This window comes from Zonotrichia leucophrys, chromosome 11 (genome assembly GCF_028769735.1).
Source record: "Zonotrichia leucophrys gambelii isolate GWCS_2022_RI chromosome 11, RI_Zleu_2.0, whole genome shotgun sequence".
NCBI lineage: Eukaryota > Metazoa > Chordata > Aves > Passeriformes > Passerellidae > Zonotrichia > Zonotrichia leucophrys.
The window spans coordinates 2,756,019-2,778,262 of record NC_088181.1 but is presented as its reverse complement, the minus strand read 5'-3'; the positions used below and the strand labels follow the sequence as shown (position 1 = coordinate 2,778,262).

Genomic DNA, 22,244 nt, shown 5'->3' with positions numbered 1-22,244 from the left:
ATATGATAACAAATAATATAATATCATATCTACAATATAATACAATACAACATAATATAAATAATAATAAATATACCAACTCTGAAGACATTTCCCCCCTTCTCCAGCATGCTTTAAAATAAACCTTCATGAATTTTATTCGCCATTTCATTGTTCTCATGACCCCTCCATCCCGCTCAGGAATGTCGGGATTCTCAAACTCCTTTTTTTGTGGTGGTTTTAGTAGAATGCTCTAATTCTATAAATAATAAATCGCACAAACAAATCATTTATTATCCAATTAAAGGCGAGCAAGAAATGAACTTGTGGGAAGGCGGCAGACTGGGGAACCCACGTAGAGGCTGGACATTGTTTTATTCACCACCAGCCAGTTCTAAATGGAAAAGCAATTAATGTGAAGGATAATTTTACAAAAAGCGAGGTGGGATTTTACCCCCAGTCATAAGACTTGATGGAAGGCCCGTGATATTTGTATAATCTCCCATTAGTGCGCCAGCACAGCCTTTTTAATGTTTAATTCCATAAATAAATCGGGCCCTTGGCGACCTTCCCTCACGGCGCTTCCCCAACTTTGTCTTCGAGGCGTTTTGAGCCCTCAGCGCCGCCGTAGCCACCGCCCTCCCGTTGGGGGCGTGGCCAACGTGGAGGCTCCGCCCCTCCGCGCTGATCCTATGAGAGGCGTGGTTTATCAGCAGTGATGTCACTATTTTGACGGGTGGACGCGGTGGTGACGTCCCGATAATGAGTTACTGAGGGGCGGGGCGTCGCTGACGTCACGGCGCGGCGGAGAGAGCGGGCATGCGGGAGGGGATGGCGGTGACGTCACGGCGGGCGGGTGCGGGATGGCGGTGACGTCACGGCGATGGCGGCGGCGCTGTCCCCAGCGGGCCGCTCCAAGGGGGACATCCGGGAGGAGGTGTGGGAGCACCTGGAGGCCTCGGGCCTGGCCGACTTCCCGCGGCCCGTGCGCGGCCGCATCCCCAACTTCAAGGTACGGCCGGCGCTGGGCCGCGTCCTGCTGCTGCTGCTGCTGCTGCTGCTGCTGCTGCTGCTCCTGCTGCTCCTTCCCTGCCCCGCTCTGCCGGGAGCGGCGCCCAGTGCCCTCAGTGCCCCCCAGTGCCCTTCCAGATCCCCCCCCAGTGCCCCCTCAGTGCTCTCCGTGCCCTCCCAGATCCCCCCCAGTGCCCCCAGTTCTCCCCATTGCCCCCAGTGCTCTCCCCAGTGTCCCCCAGTTCCCCCCAGTGCCCCCCCAATTGCCTCCACCTAGTTCCTCCCAGTGTCCCTCAGTGCGCCCCAGTGCTCTCCAGTGCCCCCCAGTTCCCCCTCAGTGCCCTCCCAGTACCTCCAGTTCTCCCCTAGTTCCTCCCCAGTGCCCCTCAGTTCTCCCCCAGTGCCACCCCCAGTGCCTCCAATTCCCCCCCAGTGCCCCCCAGTTCTCCCCAGTTCCTCCCCAGTGCCCTCAGTGCCCCCAATTTCCCCCTCGCATTTCTTCCCCCAGTGTCCCCCAGTTCCTCCCCCGTGCCCTTCAGTGCTACCCCAGTGCCCCCAGTCCACCCCCATGCTCCCCAGTGCTTCCAGTTCCCCCAAATTCCCCCAGTGCCCCCCAATTCCCCCCCAGATCCTCCCAAGTTCCCCTCAGTTCCCCCCAGCGCCCTCCAGTTTTCCCCCAGTTCCCCTCCAGTGCCCCCAGTTCCTCCTCAGTGCCCCGGGCAGCGCCTGGCAGCCCTGGAAGGAAACCAAACAAAGCCACCTTGTCAATTCCCAAGCCACAGAACGGTTTGGATATTAGGAAAAAAATTTTCACTGAAAAAATAATAAAGTTCTGGAATTCTCTTCCCAGGGAGGTGGTGGAATCACCATCTCTGGGTGTGTTAAAAAAAGCCTGGACATGGCACTTGGTGGCACCTCTGGTTGAGGTGTGAGGGCATGGGTTGGGCTTGATGATCTTAGAGGTCTCTTCCAACCTCATTATTCTGTGATTGTGTGATTCCGTGATTCTGTGATTCTGTTTGGATTGGAAGGGAATTTAAAGCTCCCTCAGCAGCAACACCTTCACTATCCCCCTCCCACCCCTGTCCAAGCTGGCGCTGGACATTTCACAGAAAATTAGCCACCCCTCAATTAAAAATCTGCAGAAATCAGCCTGTCCAGAGGGTGCAAGGTTCTGCATTGCCCATTTCTGCTGTGAGCTGATATTTTATGCAAACAGGGCTCCTCCCACGCTGCCTCCAGGCTCCTGGGCTTGCAGCAGTTCCGAGCTGCCCGTGCAGTAAAAATAAACCCCGATGCTCCCCAGAGGAACGCCCGCTTCCTCACGCTGGAAGTAAGTGAGAGTGCTCAGAGTAAGTGCAAATCCTCTGCTCTTGGCTCCTTCCCTGTGCCAGGGCTCCCTGCAGGCCTGCTGCTCTCTCAGGGAGCTGGAGGTGTTCAGCAGAGCACGGGAGGTGAAGGTGGATCCTGACAAACCTCTGGAAGGTGCCCGGCTGGCGGCTCTGCAGGTAAAGGCAGCCCTGAGGAGGGGCTGGGAGGGGACAGCACAGCCTGGCAGGAGGGATGTGTCCCCTCAGTGAATAAATGATCCTTTGTGTCCTTAAAAAGCCCAGAAGTTTCTCTCCTCAATTTGGTAAAAAGACACCTCATAGGGGACTTCACCTCAAACCCAACTGGACAGAAGCCAAAAGGTCCCACCTAGGTAATTCACTAAAAAAAGAAGAGAACAAAGGAAATAATCCCTTTTGTGGGGTGTTTTTACCAGAAGCAAGAGCCCCCTGTCTCTGTAAGAGCTTTGTTATTTTGCCTGTTATTAAAACTTTTTCTTCTTTCCAACACTGCCTCAGAGCCATCCTGCTGATTTTATGCTCTTTGGGGTAGCTGGGATATCTTGGGTGTGATGGGTTCCTCTGAGAGCTTCCCAGACCTGGCTCTAGGAGAAAATACAACTCAGCAACACCTGGACTGCATCTTCAAGGGGTTTATGTGCAGCTCAAATCAAAAAGTGTCATGGAATGGTTTGGGTTGGGTGGGATTTGAAGGATAATTCAGTTCCAACCTCCTGCCATGGCAGGGACACCTTCCACCATCCCAGGCTGCTCCAAGCTCTGTCCAGCCTGGCCTTGGACATTCCAGAAGCAGCCACAATTTCTCTGGGCACCTTCTCTCCCCACCCTCACAGGGAGAATTTCTCCCTGATATCCCATCTAACCCTGCCCTTTGTCACTTTGAAACTATTATCTCATACAGCTATTTAGAGACATAGCTGTAAAGGAGGAATTATCTTTAAAGGTATCTCCTGAAATATCTTCAAATGTCTGTCTTACCTTTTATTTCTTCAATAAACCTTTTTGTGGAATTTTCCTGTATTGAAGGAAATTAATCTTACAAGCACTACACAATCTACAACATAAAAAATTAAATATTTGCCCATGTAGTTTTTACTGAATGACAATAAAAATATTTCTTCAGTGTAAAATGAACCTTCTCATGTGGTTCCCCAGGCAAGGAAGACTTTGCTGGTTCCCACACCACGTCTGAGGACTGGGCTGTTCAACAGGATTGTCCCCCCTCCTGGTGCAACCAAGGAGATGCTGAGGAGATGTGCCACATCCCAGGTGGGACTGAGGCATCAGGGAGGGCTGAATTAACCTTGGGACAGCTGGAAGTTGGAAAAACTGAAATATCTTCATGTTACGATGTTATTCCTGGCTTGATTATATTGAAATCAGGAGAAAATTTGGTCTTGGGAAGGTTCAAAGGGATTTGAATTGATATTTCTCAGTGTCTTTTGAAAAACCATGACTTGAGGTGAGTTAGATCTTTCTTCATGCTCCTCCATCCTGCAGTTTTGAGCTGCTGAACCTTCTGGGGAATATTTCAGTGCTCTTAGGTGTTACCAGATAGAAAAGACGAGCTTTTTTATAGAACCCAAGACCCAGGAAGCCGTGAATTGAGATATTTGCGTGCAGCCACGTGGGGAGGTCGCGTTTGCAGCGGTCTCTTGCTGCCCTCTCGTGTTCCAACCTCACCGCACAGCCCGCGGCCAGACAGCCCTGCAGCGCTTACATCTTTATTTGCCGTGCAAACCCAACATGAAGAGCTTACCACAGGGATTTATTTCCTCCTTTATCTCCTGCTAAAGGCAATAAAGTTGTGCAGCAACTCCATAAACAAACGAGGTTGTAAAGGCTGGTAATTAGTAGTGACTTTCTTTGTTGGGAGTTCTATTGCAGTCATTAACTAATTAAGCTGTTCAGGGCTGAAGAGCACTTTTGTAAGAGACCTTTCTCTTGGCCTGCTGTCTGATCTGGGCTCTTCCCACCCTGTGTCTGGTTTTTCCCCCAGCCCACTAATGAAAAAATGCTGTTGGCAGTTTGTATTTCCAAAGCACTGTGCAAACAATCCTGACCACACTGCTGGGAGGTGCCTGAGGGGTGTTAGTGCTGATAGTCAGCCACAAATTACTGAATTCTTGGGCTTTCTGCTCTGCACAGAAAATGTGTGTCTCCTTATTGTGATTTTAATATTGTTAATTTATAATTAGCAGCGAGTTGAGTTGGTGTCAGGAGCGTTTGCAGTGTGCTGTACCCATTTTGTACAATTGGGAGTGATTGAATCACAAGGTGTATTTTAAATAATTCTAAACCTCTGATATTTAAAAATCCAAGTAAACATAATTTTTAATTTCTGCAATCTGGGCAGAATTTTCGTTAAGATGAGAACAGATTGAATAAGACTGGGTGGAGTTGAACAAGGAGAGAAGGGAAGAAAAAATAATTTTATCACTTCGTGTAACTTCAGATTTCTTTGTGCTGTAGCTGTCTGTGTCTAAATGAACTTTGTAATTTGTATTTCAGAATTAATTGAAGCATTTGCAGTGCTCTGGTATTCCTCAAGCTTTTAGTAGAGTAGGGAAGTGTAAATAGGAAGTGTCACTTGTCCTCATTTTTGGAACAGATTTCCAAAACAAATGTTTCAGAATATCAGCTTTTGATCCTAAATAAAAAACCTTGCTTCTAAAAGTGCCCACCTCCCTCAGCTCTCCTTGCAGTGTGCCAAAATTCCTGTCACTCTAGTAGGGAATCTATTCTAGGATTCCCTGGGGGATAACTTCCCAGACATGTACAGCTTGGCTAAACATGGAAAAGACACTTGGAAACGTGGGGAGTTACTGGGATTTATCAAAATACCCTGGATTTCTGCCTCAGTCCTTGGAAGATTGTGCCCTCTGCAAACTTCAAATGCTGTTTTTTCCCTGCAGGGTGTAAGAGACTTCAGCGTGCCTGTGGGGCTGGATAGCAAAGCACAAGTGGACTTGGTTGTTGTGGGGTCAGTGGCTGTCTCTGAAAAAGGTGAGGAAAAACTTGCAGCAGAAAGATCCCAAATGCCAGCCCGGTGGCAGAGCCAGATTTCCCCTTGGAGCTGAGCTGTGGCCTTGGCTTCTGCCCCTATGTGTGTGCCCAGTCCCTGCTGCCAGGGAAGCTGTCGGATCTCAAGATCTCAGTCCTGAGGTGCTGAGCCACCGAGACCACCTTGGGGGTCTCGGGAGTCCTGGGATGTTGCCAGAAGTGTCTGGTGGCTGGACTTTGGTCCTACACAGGAGACGACACCTGTATGAGGATAGGAGGGTTTCACCAGGGTGAATGGTGAAGGGATTGGTTAATTAGAGAGTGAGACACAGGGTTTAGGATTTCTGTACAGGGGGGTTTAGAGGAGTAAGATGGAGGAATTGGGGTGTGTCCTGTCCTTCTTCTTCTTCTTCTTCTCCTCCATCTTCTTTGGTGATGGTGGCACTTTTGGATTGGTTATTACTGAGAGTGCACCGAGTAATAAGAATAAATGGTATTGGGGAAAAATGATAAATATTGTACACGTAACAATGGGTATAAAGATATGTGGCTGCCCCGGAGGGCAGACAGTGTGCTCATGGCTGACTGCTGAGCAGATCTCTGTTCGGCTGAAAGAACATCTTTTAGATAAACAATTAATAAACATAAAAACCGAAAGAAGAACTGAAGCCTCTTCTCGTCCTTCGATACGCGGGCTGCCCCAAGGCCACCCCGGGCCTTTCCAGGCCCCTCAAACAGCCGAGATAAACCGGACAGGAAGCAGGGCTGCCTCAGGATGCAGGGGGCACACAGCAGTGGCCTCAGAGATGTTCTGGGGCTGTTTCAGTGGTTTTTTTCTTGAGGAAAGCAATTCTTTGTGTTCTGAAGGAATCCAAGCAGGCTCCCTGTCACAGATCTGCTCTGCTCGCACAGGCTGTGTGAAAGGCCTTGTGTTAGACCTGCTGATTCAGGGCCTATTTGGGGATCAGATTTTGCATTTTCTAGTATTTTGGAAACCTGCTGGTGCTGAAAATTTTCCACTGACTTTATCCCTTGCCTAAAATAACACAGTTTTTATATGTGACCCAGACTCCTCTTTACCCACATTAACCTGTGTGGGACATGAATAGAAGGTTCTAAATACAATTGCTAAATAAACTGCTGGGTTAATTACATTGAATTTGTTTATTCTGAATGGGAAGCTTCTGAGGTCTTTTAGGAGTCATTAAAACTGATTTTTTTTTTATTTCGTTTCAGTGCTGATTTCAAGGAAAGCTGCTCTCTGTGAGAGATGCTGATCTGATTTTTTCCAGAGTTGCAGCTTGCAGACTGCTGTGTTAATTACACCATTTTAACAACTTTCCACTGTGCTGTTTGGGGTTTTTTCATACTTTTCTGTGCTTTAGGCTGGAGAATTGGCAAAGGGGAAGGTTATGCAGACATGGAATATGCAATGATGGTGTCCATGGGGGCAGTGCAGGAGGACACACCTGTGGTCACCATCGTGCACGACTGCCAGGTGAGCTGAGATGTCCAAATATCCCCTGTGCAGCTGGGAGGGAGCTCTGGGACACTTCCTGCTCTGTCTGCAGAGGAGACATGGAATGAAGCTGGTTTGGCATCTTCCTTCCCATTGTCTTGGATGGATTTTCATGTGACAAGACATCAGGAATGGGGCACAGCTTTAGGGAGTTTGTTTTTAGCTACTTAACCAAATCTCTGCCTTGTAGGTGCTTGACATAGCAGAGGAGCTGCTGGGTGACCATGATTTAACTGTGGATTACATCCTCACTCCAACCAGGACCATCCAGACCCATTGCAAACGACCAAAACCTCGGGGAATTATGTGGCACAAGGCAAGTTCAGTTTAACAAAACCTCAGGGAATAATGTGGCACAAGGCAAGTTCAGTTTAATCCAGTTAAATCTTAAACCTTTGCTGCTGGTGGCACAAACCAAGTTCAGTTTAATCAGTTAAATCTTAAACTTTTGCTGCTGGTGGCACAAACCAAGTTCAATCTTAATCCAGTTAAATCTTAAATCTTTGCTGCTGGTGGCACAAACCAAGTTCAATATTCATCAGTTAAACCTTTGCTTCTGGTGGCACAAACCAAGTTCAGTTTAATCCAGTTAAATCTTTGCTGCTGGTGGCACAAACCAAGTTCAATTTAATCTAGTGAAATCTTAAACCTTTGCTGCTGGTGGCACAAACCAAATTCAATCTTCATCAAGTTAAATCTTAAACTTTTGCTGCTGGTGGCACAAGGCAAATTCACTCTTCATTCAAATTAAAATCTTAAACCTTTGCTGCTGGTGGCACAAGGTAAGTTCAATCTTCATCAAGTTAAATCTTTGCTGCTGGTGCACAAACAAGTTCAATTTAATCTAGTGAATCTTAAACTTTGCTGCTGGTGCACAAACAAATTCAATCATCATCAGTTAATCTAAACTTTTGCTGCTGGTGGCACAAGGCAAATTCACTCTTCATTCAAATTAAAATCTTAAACCTTTGCTGCTGGTGGCACAAACCAAGTTCAGTTTAATCCAGTTAAATCTTAAACCTTTGCTGCTGGTGGCACAAACCAAGTTCAGTTTAATCCAGTTAAATCTTAAACCTTTGCTCTTGGTGGCTTACTGGTACCAATAATCTGCTGATAACCCCCCCCATTTTTATACAGAAACAATTTTTAAAATGAGAAATATTTGGTAAAAGAGCAGATGTGTTTGTCAGGTGGAACAAAGCAGCAGCATCTGTGGGCAGTGGGGTTTTAGGGGTAATGGTGAGGAGATTTTTCCCTCCATCTGAGGTTGTATCCAGGGGTTATCAGGAGGTGCTGCCCCATCCTGAAGTGTCCCAGGGGTGGGACTGGTGGGTAAAGTCTGTGCTGCTCTGGTTGTGAAGGGAAAACACAACCTGCTGCTGGTACATTCCTGTTCCTGCAGTGGATTCACTTTCCAGGGATAAATCTGTGGCTGCAGCTCAATTTCAGGTGGAAGAACAGAGACTTTAAACATGAATCTTTATATATTGGTAGTTCTGTTATAGATTGGCCTTTTCCCCCTGCCCAGTGTCAGAAACTTCCTCAGCTTCCCAAATAGTTTCAGGAAAGCCTTGAGTGAATTGTTTTACTGGAGGTTCCTGCTGGGAAAGCTTTTTCTTTGTCATTGGATTTTCATTTCTGAAATCATCCAGTCAGGGAGCAGACCCAATCCTGCATGAGTGAGTACAGCAGGAATGCTGAAATGAGGAATTGTGCACCCACATCTTGCACAAACTGAGCAATTTTAAGGGAATACTCCCAGGGAAGGAAATCAAAATTTGTTTGTTAAAATTTGCCAGCCAGCTGAAAGAGTTAAATTTCTTTAGGTAATGTATCTACAACAAACAAATTCTAGCCAGGACTATTTTTATTCCAGAAGTGGGAGAGCATTTTACCCTGCCTGTGGTTGAGGATTTGAGGTTATAAATAAATAAATAACAGCTCTGTCTGCCCTAGTGCATTTTTTCCATTGAATTATTTTTGAATTGTAATTTTTTTTTTAGGATATTATTGAATGTAATTGTGTTGAAGGCCTACCCCTTGTGCTCCATCCATCTTGCCAACATATTTTTGATCAGTTTGTCTGCCTTGGTGTCAGACTTCTCAGTAAGTGGCCTTGCTGACACTTTTCTATTTCTTTTTTTGTGCCTTTAGCAGAAACTGAATTTTCTGCAGCTTTCACTGAGAATGGAGCACAGATTGACCCTTTATTTGAATATTTCAGTGTTGATTTAACACCTTTTGTTTGGAGCTGTATGGATTAAATAGGAATATTGGAGAAGACCAGGGATAATCATCACTTTTCTGTCTTTTTGGGACCAGAACAAAGTGTGGTAATTTCTGTATGAAGCACAAATTACCATTATTGCCCAGGGAAATGAGTGACATTTATTTAGTGTGTGCCTGTGGTGTTCGGTTTTTGTACAGACAGTTTTGGAGGTGGGAGGTCTGGTTAATCACAGGGTGTGAAAAAGGCAGCATTTGATAGGGGCTATTTCAGTGTTTATCCTTTGGATTTTCCTGGCTATTTCTCCATCATTTTCTCTCCATCCTTTTCTCCTTCAAATCCTGGCTTTGCTGGTGCATTCCTGTTCCTCAGAGCAAAACTAAATGAACCAAGAGGCAGTGAGTAAATAAATCATCCACTTCTAAACACGGGCTTTTGTCAACACTGAGTAGCTTAACTTCATTGTGAGGACCTGTGAGGAGGAAAATCCATTGTTTAAAAAAAGCTGATCCTTGGGGAGCAGGGCTGGACAATGTTTAGGGGTTTGAAATCCAGGTGTTTGCAAATATGGGATTACAGCTGAGGGTTGTTGTGGGGATGTGCTGTCAGTAATGCACACTCAGCTCCAGAGGGAAGGGAAGGGAAGGGAAGGGAAGGGAAGGGAAGGGAAGGGAAGGGAAGGGAAGGGAAGGGAAGGGAAGGGAAGGGAAGGGAAGGGAAGGGAAAGGGAAGGGAAGGGAAGGAAGGGAAGGGAAGGAAGGGAAGGGAAGGGAAGGGAAGGGAAGGGAAGGGAAGGGAAGGGAAGGGAAGGAGGAGCTCACCCAGCAAACAAATCCATGCTGAAGGAGCTGCTGCATTTTCCTGGAGTGCTTTTGTGTGTTCTGAGCTGTTTAAAGACTTCCAAGGAAGTGGAAGAGCCACAACACCATCAACACCAAAGAATCATTATCAGGCACTCCAGAAACACTTCAGCATCCCCAGTGCTGGGGGGTGTTTGTGGAACTTTTGTCTCTGAGCTCAGAGCTTTGGGACATCAATTGGAGTTACTGGAGGGCAGCAGGAGCTGCTGAGAGCTGAGCACTCTGGAGAACTTTATTTGGATGCCAGTGGAGAATTATTTGGCTTCATCTGTCTTGAAAATCCAACCCATTGTTTCTGGGAACTCTAAATTCATGAAGCTACTTGCTTTCTCATTTAATATTTTCTATGGGTAACTGTGATCTTTATCTGGGACACTGGCTATTATATTTGTAATTATCAAGTTATTTGTGCTGTGCTTATTTTAAATTGAAACTGTACAGACAAATTAAAATATTTGAGTTCGTGAAAAGGGAAAGGAGAGTAGCTGGTGGAAAAATCACTAAATTTTAGCAAGTATTTCCTTCTGGCTTGGAAATTATTCTTTTGCTGAGGATTTTGTAGGAGTAGGAAAAGAATTTTCCTGAAATGAAATGAAAGGAGATGAAATGAAATGAACTGAGGGGGAATCCCAGTGGCAGAGATGGAAACAACCAACAACAGCTTTGGGTGTGTGATAGAACATCTGGAAAGGAAAGCTCCCAAAATGCACCCATCCAAGGTGGCAAATTGCAGTCAGTGTAGGCAGGGCTTTGTTTTGGTGTGGATTTTGGGATGGTTGGGGCAGGGACTGTTTTCCACACCTGCTCACACATCTCAGCACCTTTGCAAAGCTCAGCCTCGCTGCAGAGTCCCCAGAATGCCCCGATGGATTCCCAGTGTGGGCTGCACAAGTTTCTCCTGAGGGACCCCAGCAGGCTGCCAGCTCCCAGCAGTGTTGCCTTGGGTTGTGTGTGCACATATTTGGACATTTTGTGCAAATGAATGATAAAATGTTCAACTGTGCTGGCCTTGTCTGTGCCACAAATCCCTGTTTGCTCAGAGCTCCTGGAAACGAGGACACAGCATGAAAAGGGGACACAGCATGAGAAGTTGGGTCTGTGCTGGAGGTTTTGAACAATCTGGGGTCAGAGCCCTCTGAGGATGAACCTTGCAAACAATTTTGCCCACCTGGTGGATCTGCAGCCCTGGAGGTTTTGGTGCTGTTTGCAGCCTGCCAGGGCAGCTGCATCATCACTCTCCATCTTAAAATCATGGAATGGGTTGGGTTGGAAGGGATTTGAAAGAGAATCTTATTCCAAGCCCCTGCACGCCTTCCACTGTCCCTGGGTGCTCCCCAGCCTGGCCTTGGACACTTCCAAATGTCCCCAAGGCTCTCCCAGCCGTGGCAGGGATTATTAAATGATTAATTGGCTTTGGTGGGGTTATTTTTAACCCAAATTATTTCAGAGTTTATGACACAGAACCATGAGCATTTCTTTGGCCAAGCCCAGAGGGCTGAAGTGTGGAACTGGTCTGGGAATTGGTGGTCAGGGGATGACAGGGAATTTCTTCAGCTTTGGTTTCACTAGCAAAGCTAAATCCCAACACTCAATCCAAGCTTTCAAAGCATCAGTAAATGGTTTGGCCTTGGTTTTAAAGGGATGGGGGAAGCTTCCAGAGCTGGGTTTGCCCGTGTTCACAGAGCTGGATCAACCAGACTTGGGCTGGAATATCCCTAAATTCTGCCTTAGCCTAAAGCAGTAGGCAAGGACAGGAATAAGGATGAGCAAGGTTAGAGAGGACTGACCAGCCATCCCAGAAGTGTGCAGCTTGTTGAAAGAGAGGAGGAATATCTTTGGCCTCTCTCCACATGGAAATAAATCCTTGCAATCCTCCCCAGCTCACAGGACAAAAGGAACTTTTTGCATGATTGTAATTAGCAACACATTGTGCTATCACAGGGTTCTTTTGTTTGCTCTTTTGCAACAGAGCAGAACAAGCTTTTTCCTCTCCCCTGCCACCCACTGCCCCCTTTGCCCTTTTAGTTCTCACCCTCAAAAACCCCAAAACCCCAATGGATTTATTTGTTGAATTGAAACCCCAAATGGAGTTTCTGCCTTTCAGTGGCATAAAAGTGAGAGAAAACAAGGAAGGGTTTAGAAGGTTTGGCCCAGCTGAAATGTTCTCCTAGAACCCAGAGAAAAAAGCCTTTAAGGTAAATCCCTGTGCCTCTTGTGACAGGAGGGTGTCAGCTGACAGTGGCAGAACTTGCCTAATGTTTTTTACAAATCTTTGCTAATAGAAAAAAATAAAAATCTTAAATCAGCTGCCTTTGTTGCTTTGGTGAAGGTCTGTTGCTGTTGTGCCTGCACAGGGCTGGATTTTGAGGCAATGACAGAATCACTTCATGGTGGGGTTTGATAAGAACTTTAAAGAAGAGTTCATAGCCCTTACAAAAATCCCAGAATCACTGAGGTTGGAAAACACCTCCAAAATCATCAAGTCCAACCTGTGACAGATCCCAGACCAGACAGCTGAGTTCCATGTCCTATCTTTCCATAAACACCTCCAGGGATGAGGACTCCACCATGGGCAGAAATTCCAATGTCTGATCCCCCTTTCTGTGCAGAAATTCCTCCTGAAACATAAATGCTGTTGTCACTGCATCTTCCTGAGGTTGCCAGGAGCCTGAAACAGCAGCTCCAAGAGCTGCAGGCTGGTGCCAAAATCTCCTTAGTGAGAGGAGGTGCCTGGTGGAAGTCCCTTGGAGATTGTGCTGTTCCCTGGATTATCTAAATCCTGTCCTTGGGTTGTCCTGGGAATTCCAGGGTTGATCCCCTCAGTGCCCATCTCTGATTCCCCAATCTCCAAAGCCCTGAGGCTTTGCCCTTGGTGGCATTTCCCTTTCCAACCAAACACCCAAGCCATGCCTTGGCAACTGAGTGTAATTTCAGGATGAAAGGAGCAGTTCTTGGGCTGTGCTTTGGGGCCAGGAGTGATTGGGTTGCATGAGAGCAGAAAAATGTTTTTCCTGTTTGGTTTAATTAGCACAGAGCTTCCATTTCACATGGAAATTTGACAGAGGACAACAAACCTTCTTCATTGTTGGCCAGCACAAACAAAGAGAGATCTTTCAGCCCTTGGTTTGATGTTGTATCACTCAGGGAAGGGGGGTTTGCTGTCAAACACAGCACTTGGAATTCTTGGCTGAGAAAAACAAATCAGCCCCAGAATCCACAGAGAAATAACTCTGTAAAATGTGGAAATGCTCTGCACCTTTGTGAGTGAGGAGGCTCCTGGAGCAAGTCCCTGCTGTTTGATGTTGTGTTAGCAGAACTAGCACAGGCCTTATGGAAATCATGGTTTTATTTAGTTCCAGCCTGAAATAAAACTGCTTGTTTGCTCTTCAGGAGATGAAGAGAATTCTGTTGAGTGACTTGCCTGTCACCTCATCCTGACACTGCCCCCACCCTGCCTTGGCTGTTCCTCGAGTCACTTCAGGGCTGGGTTTGTGTCCCCAGGGAGCTGAGCTTGATGCTGTGCAGACACAGGCAGGCTGTGCCTGGAACTGCAGGAGCAGCAATCCAGAGGCTCTGGGTATTTAATTCCAATGGTGAGGTCTGAACTGGGAGCTCTGCAGGCATACTGGGATGTACTGGTGCTGCTCCAGCCCAGCCTGCTCATGGTGCTGCCCTCTCACATCCTGGGTCTCTGCTAGCTCAGGCATTGCCTCCCCAGGCTCTGCTTTGCTCCCTACATTTCAGCATTGGAGCTGGTGTTGATGGATGTTGGGCTTGTCCAGCAGCCAAGCAGGAATTCCTCCTCTTTCCAAGCTCAGTGTGCAAGCCAAGAGCTCGACCACATGAGCTGGGGAACCACTGCATTTCCTGCCAGTGCCTGAGTGCAGCCTGGGGCATCTCATGCCTCACATGGATGGGGTTCAGCTGTTGAGAGGAAGAGCCCTTCCAGAAAAGCTCTTTGGGTCAGGCATGGACGGATGGATGGCAGGAATAACAAACTCACAGTGTGAGTGCAGTGTCCCAGCACTTCTGTTCCCTGCTCCAGCCCAGCACTTCCCTGTGGGGTCTGAGGAGCTGTGGGTGCTGTGGGAGGTCGGGTGGCACAGAGGGGATGTGCCCCAAGCAGGGGATGTGCCTCCAGCTGGGCCCACATGCACAGGAACCCTGCTCCAAGGCACGCTCCTGCTGCAGCTCCACCATTGTGTGAGCCAGCCCAGGGATTTCCTGTGCTGGGGCAAGAGAGCACCAGGAGCTCTGCAGGATGGAAGGGTCTGCTGGGTTGGGAGGGATTCTGCCAGGGCTGGGGTTGTGTAGGATTCTGCCAGGCCAGGGATTGTGTAGGATTTTGCCAGGCCTGGGATTGTGTAGGATTCTGCCAGGCCAGGGATTGTGTAGGATTCTGCCAGGCCAGGGATTGTGTAGGATTTTGCCAGGCCAGGGATTGTGTAGGATTCTGCCAGGGCTGGGGTTGTGTAGGATTCTGCCAGGACAGGGATTGTGTAGGGTTCTGCCAGGGCTGGGGTTGTGTAGGATTCTGCCAGGGCTGGGGTTGTGTAGGGTTCTGCCATGATAGGGATTGTGTAGGATTCTCTCAGGACAAGGATTGTGTAGGATTCTGTCAGGCCAGGGATTGTGTAGGATTTTGCCAGGCCAGGGATTGTGTAGGATTCTACCAGAGCAGGGATTGTGTAGGATTCTGCCAGGACAAGGATTGTGTAGGATTCTGCCAGGCCAGGGGACTATGTAGGATTCTGAATCCTTGTCTGCCTTGTCTGCCAGGACAAGGATTCTGTAGGATGCTGTCAGGACAAAGATTCTGTAGGATTCTGCCAGGCCAGGGATTGTGTAGGATTCTGTCAGGCCAGGGATTGTGTAGGATTCTGCCAGGCCAGGGATTGTGTAGGATTCTGTCAGGCCAGGGATTGTGTAGGATTTTGCCAGGCCAGGGATTGTGTAGGATTCTACCAGAGCAGGGATTGTGTAGGATTCTGGCAGGACAAGGATTGTGTAGGATTCTGTCAGGCCAGGGATTGTGTAGGATTTTGCCAGGCCTGGGATTGTGTAGGATTTGGCCAGGCCAGGGATTGTGTAGGATTCTACCAGAGCAGGGATTGTGTAGGATTCTGCCAGGGCTGGGGTTGTGGAGGATTCTGTCAGGCCAGGGATTGTGTAGGGTTCTGTCAGGCCTGGGATTGTGTAGGATTTGGCCAGGCCAGGGATTGTGTAGGATTCTGTCAGGGCAGGGATTGTGTAGGATTTCTGCCAGGGCTGGGGTTGTGGAGGATTCTCTCAGGACAAGGATTGTGTAGGATTCTGCCAGGCCAGGGACTACGTAGGATTCTGAATCCTTGTCTGCCTTGTCTGCCAGGCCAGGGATTGTGTAGGATTCTGCCAGGCCAGGGATTGTGTAGGATTCTGCCAGGACAAGGATTGTGTAGGATTCTTTAGGACAGGAGCACAGGCCCTCAGTCAAAGCAAACACAGAGGGAGAACAAGGAGAATGCAGATCTGAAAGCACTCAGATAAATAAATGTCACATTGGAATATTCCTGCTTTTGGTTGGGATTTGCCTGCTGGATCCACATTGTGCTGCTCACTTCAGGAGTCACTGATGTTTATTTTTGTCCTGAGTGTGTATTTAGGGAGCCTTCCCAATCAGAGCAGCAATTAGGGACATTTGGAATGCTCTGGCTGTCTGCATGGCAGGAGGATAATAAGGTTCCTCTTTTTTTGTGTCACAAACAGCATAATCTTTTTCTGGAAGGCAAGAAACCCTTTTACAATAATTACATCCATCTTCCTCCTTTTTAGGTCAGCTCTGAGATGCTGGGAAAAATCCCCATCCTAAAGACTCTTCGCTGGAGGGAGAAGCAGGCTGGCAAGGATGTCACCCTCCAAGATGAACACCCAGCCCTGGCAGACACCAGCAGAGCAGCAATTCCAGACAGGGAGGTGATGGCTGCCAATCCCCAGCCATGGAGTGACCCTGTAAATCCCAAATCTGTAAATCCCAAATCTGTAAATCCCAAATCTGAGGCATCTGACACAACCACCACTGTGTACGTGGGGAACCTGCCTGGCAGCCTGAGGGTGAGCCAGCTGAAAAGTGCCCTGAGGGAGCTGCAGGTGCTTCCTGCTGCCCTGAAGTGGCAGGGGGCACAGCACAGAGCTTTCCTGGACTACAGGGACCAGGGGGCTGCCCACAGAGCTCTGTCCTCCTTGCAGGGCCTGAGCCTTGGGGGCAATGCCCTGAGAGTGGAGCTGGCCAAGAGCCACAGGGACAAAGGGCAAGGAGAAATCAATACTCACAAATGAGAATGGAAGGGGAAAAAAAAACACACAAAAAAGGTGTTTTCATTGCTTTGTGAGAAGCCAACCTGAAGTTGTAAGGTTTTTGTAACCCTCAGGTTTAACAAAACCAAATTTCTGCACAAACTTTCCTCACTTCTACACGTGGACATGCAAAGGTTTGTCCCCACAAAGGGACAAGGTGACAGAGGAGCCATTTATCTATAAATAATTGCCCACAAAGTACCCACACTCTGGTTTTGGTGCTGTTTGGTGGTTTTGTTAAGCCTGGCTTAAAGCCCTGCCCCTCGATACCTGTCAGGTTAAAAGGCAGCAGCAGGACATCTGTCCTGAGGGTAACAATTGTGTTTACAGAAAAATGGGCTTTGCCTGTTGGAATTTTTCAGTTTATTTTTTATAAAAATGACCAGGGAGAGAGAGAGATTGTCCTTTTTGTGCCTTGAAGAGTGGCTGTGGAAACACTGGCTTAGTTCTAGCTCTAGTGAGAGCTGGTAACATCAGGTGGGAAAGATGGGAACCCCTTCTAGGCTTTTTGCTAAATCTGCCCTTGGTAAACCTTATATTTCTTATTTCAAAGGAAAACAAATCCCAGTTTTCTCTGGTTTTCCCCAATACTGCTTTTCTGATGGATCAGATAATTATAAAATTATAATTTTATAATTTAGCTATATAATTTTATAATTTAGCTATATAATTTTATAATTCAGCTGCTTTTCCTGATTTTCTCTTCCGATGGGATGTGATTCCTTTGCCTCTGTGAAATAACATTATTATTATTGTTATTATTATTATTGGAATGGAAAGCAGGCACACCATGGTCAGAACTTGTTGGTGCTCAGTCTGGCATGGAATTCTTTGGGAATTTGCTGGAGATTGATGCTTTGTCACCATCCTGATGCTCTTCCACATCCCAGTGAGGAGGATGAGGCATCACCACCCAACTTCTCCAGCTGAAAATGCTCCCAGGCACTGCCCTGGACATGAACATTCCCTTCCAGTGGAATGGCCAATAATGATTTATCTGCTATGGCTCTTATTACCTTTTTTTTTCCCTCTTGGGTTTCCTATTCCTGAAAAACAAGTTAAATTTTGGCCCAGCCATCCTTTCTAAACAGAAGCGCTTTTGCCAGTGGTGCTGGGCACGTAGTCAAAGTAAGCATCTAAATGGATTTTTTTTTTTTTAAGTAAGAGTTGGAAAGTTTTTTCTTTTAGCCAGGGAGGACTGTTAAGTATATTTTAAGCAGATTATTATGCCTTGAGGGTCAGACATTTATTCAGTATTAAATATAAAGTTCTCATCATTTGTGGCTCTGTAGGGAAGGGCTGGAGGAAAGCTTTGGAGCTGCCCTAGCACAGGAAGGACAAGGAGCACCAGAGGAGGCAGCAGGATGAGCAGGGAGATGGAGAAGGAGGAAAGGTGGAGAGAATTGGGATTGTTCAGCCTGGAGGAAGGTTTTGGTGTGAGCTCATCACTTTCCAAGTGGAATTCACTCCTTCTCCCAATGGAGAGGGACATTGGATAAGGGATGGAGGGACAGCACACAGGAAAGGCTTCCCACTGCCAGAGAGTGGATTTAGATGGGATTTTGGGAAGGAATTCCTCCCTGTGAGGGTGCTGAGGCCCTGGCACAGGGTGCCCAGAGCAGCTGTGGCTGCCCCTGGATCCCTGGCAGTGCTGGACAGGCTTGGGACACCCTGGGATAGTGGAAGGTGTCCTTGTTCACAGTCCTTGTGCACAGCACAGGAGCTGGAACAAGATGATCTTTGAAATCCCTTCCAACCCAAACCATTCTGTCATTCTGTGAACTCCTTGTAAGGTCAGCAAAGGATCTGGAACAAATCAGGAGTTCCATTCCACTCTTTGTACAGCTCCAAGTGATTTCCAGCATCACTGAGCCCAAACTCGGCTGCACAACCCTCTGGGTCTCATTGCAGCCCTTGGCATTCAAGGCTGAGAGCCAGGGTTGTGTTACTGCCCAAACACACTCCCTGCATCAGCAGCTTCCAAAGCAGAGGAAAGAAAAGCAAAAAAATAATTATCCATCCCTGCCTGCCCTTTCCAAATGATGGCAAATTGAGTAATGAGATCATTTGCTGTTCCTTTTCACTCTGGGATATTTCTTGCTCTGCTGAAGATATCCAGGTGACCTTAGCAGTTAAAATCCAGTGACTCTGCCAAAGAAAACTTCCAGCATCTCAAACTTCCCCTGTTGCATTTCAGGTGTGACCCTTTTCTGGTCACGTTTGTGGGAATCACATCCTCTCCCTTCTTTCCTTTCTTCCCACCTTGAGTTTCAGTGCAGATCTGTTTGTGTGTTCTGTAAATGTGGTGACTTTGCTTGCTTTCCTGTCAGCCCAGCCTGCAGCCAGGGCCCAGCTTTGTTTGGACAAACATCTGGATGTTTTTCTGTTTGCAGTTGTGGCTCTGGGCGAACCCACAGGTGAGCAGTGTCCAAAACCTTGGCTCTCTCCAGCCTGTCACTTGTTTCTGTCATGTCTCAATGCCACATTTCACTGTATTTACCCAATTTCCTTTCCCAGCTGAGAGTGAAACTCCAAACCATGCTATGAGGAGATGCTAACTAGGGGTGTGCAACAGGTTGGAAATCAGGAGGAATTTCTTCATGGAAAGGGTGGTCAGGAGGTGGTGGAGGTGTCCAAGGAAGGGCTGGAGCTGGCACTCAGTGCTCTGGGCTGCTGACAAGCTGGGGATGGGTCACAGATTGGATTTGATGACCTTGGAGCTCTTTTCCAACTTTTATGATTCTGTGAACTGTGGTTAGGAAGAAAAATAATTACTGTAAGCTTATTAGCATTTTGAATGGACTGGAAAAATGCTGCAGTATTTTTGTATTTTTGATCAGGTTATTAATAAATATCAAGGTCTTTCAGGTGCTGCCATCTCAGTCAGTAAATCCCTGTCTGAAATCAGGATGGGGCTCTTGGTGCTGCCCTTCTCCAGCTAAAAGACATGTCAGTGCCAGCTGCCAAACTGCTGTTGAATAAATGAAATTAATTAAACACAGGAGTGGCCAAGGCACAGCCCTGCACGGCCTTCTGGTGTCTGCAGCTGTGTGATGTGGATTTTCTCTTGTGGGCTGACCCTAAAGGAAGCAGCAGATTGTGTAGAAAAAGTGAATGGGGCAGTGTGCCTGTGTCAGAGCTATTGTTCCAGGCTCTCTGCAGCCTCAGGAAGGCATCACTTAGAGCAGGCAGGAGGGATTTCTGTAACTCCACAAAATTCTGAAGTGCAGGAGATTTTATTGAATCCTTGGGTTCTGATCTTACAAGAAATCTCAAGGAATTGAAGCCTCCTTATGTTTTACTTTGGCTTAGATCAAGGCTGTGCCAGATACCAACAATCAAACCATAAAATCCATACCCTGAAATATTCTCTGAGTGAATAAACAGCCTTTAAATAGCAGAATATTTCCTCAAATTCCTCATTCTGTACCTGCTGTAGCTGTGACCTGTGATGCCAAGATACCAACAATCAAACCATAAAATCCATAGCCTGAAATATTCTCTGAGTGAATTAAAGAGCAGAATATTTCCTCAAGTCATAATTCCTCATTCTGTACCTGCTGTAGCTGTGACCTGTGCACAAAGACACAAAATGTGCCTCATCTCAGGGGCATCCTGACTCAGTTTTACTGCTTGAAACTCATCAGAAAATCTTCAACAGTGACAAGGCAGTGCCTGGATGCTGCAGAAAGGTCTGAAATGCTGCTGATGGATCTCTACTCTGCTTTAATGGGGAGTGAAGTGATGCCCAGCCCAGCCCTGGGTGCAGCAGCAGCAGCAGAGCTGTGTGATGAGCAGAAACGTTCAGCAGTACAATGGGAAACGCTTTCCTGAGCCAACTTTGTTCCCAGTAATTCAGACTGAGGGCTCTCTATTCTCTGCACAGCCCGATGGCCTGGCCTGTCATGTGGCCAGGCACATTCTTTCCAGCTCCTTTCATGGCACAGACATTTGGGATGCTGCTGTTGAGCTGCTGTTGCTGCTCTCCCCTCTCTTTGAGGTTCAGAGGGGGAAGATGCTGGTCTGGAGTGAACCCCTGGGGCTGGGTTTGGGACCAGCAGTGACCACCTGCGCGGGGGCGTGAACGGCCCTGGAATCCGGCTATCTGGTGAGGGGCGAAGGCCAGGGCCCCTGCGCATCAGAAAGCAGCCCCCCTCGGCGTCTTGGCCTTGGGCTGAGCTGGGGGATAGCTCGGAGCAGCGCGGTGAGAGACGAATTAGGAGGCGACCACTTGCTGGGGGTAAACTGTCGGTTTATTACAGAAGAACCAACAAGGAGGGGAAACACCCAGCAAATGGCCCCGAACAAGGGGCAGGAGAGGGTTTTAAGGGAAAAGGTGGGAAGAAGGCAGGGAAACCCGGCTATCCAATAGAAATACATATTTGGAGGTACGAAACATAACTGATATACTAAAGTAACCAACTGTTATAAATCATAGGAGGGGCTCCGGGGCTACAGCCAACCATACCTCCCAGAGAAAAGAAAATTCTCGAAACCTGGGAGGAGAAAAAGAGTGATTGACTGACCCCAAGGAGGAAACAACTTTCACTTTATAAGAGAAACCAAGGGAGGAGCAGTTTCATTTCCATAGCAACCTAACTGGCAGGGTAGCAGCAGGAAGTAATACAGAAAATGGGGGGAGCAAACTAACGAACTTAAGAACACACCACAGCAACCACCAAGGTGTTCCATGAGGGATGTGACCTTCCCAGGACATTCTCCTTTCCTCCCTACCCTCATTTGAGGGAGAAATGCAGAGAGAAACCAGCATGGGCTGAATGGAGCCTCCACAGCTCCATGAGGGAGAGCAGGGTGACTTTGGAGAGGGTTTTAGTTGGAGGCCATCAGTGCTCTGTGTGTGGCACAGAGCAGTGAGGCAAGGCTGGAATCTGCTAACAATGAGGCTGAGGTGGCTCTGTGCCACCCCAAAACTGCACAGGCGTGAGGGTTTTCCTTCAGCCAGCCGTGTCCATGCATTTCCTGGAACGGGGACAAGGCCACACAGCTTCAAGCCACCAAAGACAACAGTAAACAAGCTGCCTTGCTGGGCAGGCTCTGAGTTACAGCAGTCACACACTGTTTGTTTCCAGAGAAAGGAAAAGGGGACAAGAAAATCTCTCACCATCAAGGCTTTTTCCTGGATCTCACATCCAGGCCCAGCATCTCCCTGATCCCCTCCCAACGAGCAGCCTGGAAGGACAGAGGTTTTATCCCATTATCCCAATTTAAAAAAACTCAGGAAAAGGATGGTTAAACACTGTCTCCAAATCGTGTCTTTATTTTGTGTGTGTTTTTTTTTTTTAATTTCATCATCTTCTACTGCTCAAAATGGCTATTAGGGGAATATTTCCATTGAAAAATCCAGCAGTGGGGCTGTGTTTTTTGTGCCCAGGGGTGAGGAGGGGGAGGACAAGCGTGTGCAGGGATTTCTCTCGTTCTGGTTCCTCCCAAGGAACAGCCCCTCACAGCACTTCAGGAGTGCTGTGCAAGGACAGAGGTTTTATCCCATTATCCCAATTTAAAAAAACTCAGGAAAAAGATGGTTAAACACTGTCTCCAAATCATGTCTTTATTTTGTGTTTGCTATTTTAAAATTTCATCATCTTCTACTGCTCCAAAGGGAGAAACAAATGGCTTTTAAGGAAATATTTCCATTGAAAAATTGGAAATATTTTCCCCAGGGGTGAGGAGGGGGAGGACAAGCGTGTGCAGGGATTTCTCTTGTTCTGGTTCCTCCCAAGGAACAGCCCCTCACAGCACTTCAGGAGTGCTGTGCAAGGACAGAGGTTTTATCCCATTATCCCAATTTAAAAACGCAGGAAAGGGATGGTTAAACACTGTCTCCAAACCATGTCTTTATTTTGTGTATGCTTTTCTTTTATTTCATCATCATCTACTGCTCCAAAGGGAGAAACAAATGGCTTTTAGGGGAATATTTCCATTGAAAAATCCAGCATTAGGGC

The 22,244-nt window shown here is 47.4% G+C and overlaps 1 protein-coding gene across 3 annotated transcripts; it reads left to right on the top strand.

Moving 5' to 3' along the window:
* The first annotated feature begins 762 nt into the window (after nt 1–762).
* Nucleotides 763–21,619, top strand: MTHFSD (methenyltetrahydrofolate synthetase domain containing). Of its 3 annotated transcripts, XR_010441696.1 has the most exons (8): nt 766–991; nt 2,385–2,498; nt 3,495–3,608; nt 5,255–5,345; nt 6,728–6,840; nt 7,052–7,177; nt 15,760–18,698; nt 18,799–21,619. XR_010441696.1 is itself a non-coding variant. In XM_064723192.1 (7 exons), the coding sequence occupies exons 1-7, from the start codon at nt 863–865 to the stop codon at nt 16,261–16,263; spliced, it is 1,191 nt and encodes a 396-aa protein (XP_064579262.1). In that variant the 5' UTR covers nt 763–862; the 3' UTR covers nt 16,264–21,619. The 3 variants fall into 3 exon arrangements, 2 of the variants coding, with proteins under 2 accessions (XP_064579262.1, XP_064579261.1); XM_064723192.1 differs by lacking the exon at nt 2,385–2,498 and adding an exon at nt 2,210–2,323 and having other exon boundaries at nt 763–991; nt 15,760–21,619; XM_064723191.1 differs by having other exon boundaries at nt 15,760–21,619.
* The last annotated feature ends 625 nt before the right edge of the window (nt 21,620–22,244 follow it).

Coding starts and splice junctions, on each gene's coding strand:
- MTHFSD (XM_064723192.1), top strand. CDS start 863: ATGGCGGCGGCGCTGTCCCCAGCGGGCCGCTCCAAGGGGGACATCCGG. Junction 992..2,209: donor GCCGCATCCCCAACTTCAAG/GTACGGCCGGCG, acceptor TTATGCAAACAG/GGCTCCTCCCACGCTGCCTC. Junction 5,346..6,727: donor AGTGGCTGTCTCTGAAAAAG/GTGAGGAAAAAC, acceptor TCTGTGCTTTAG/GCTGGAGAATTGGCAAAGGG.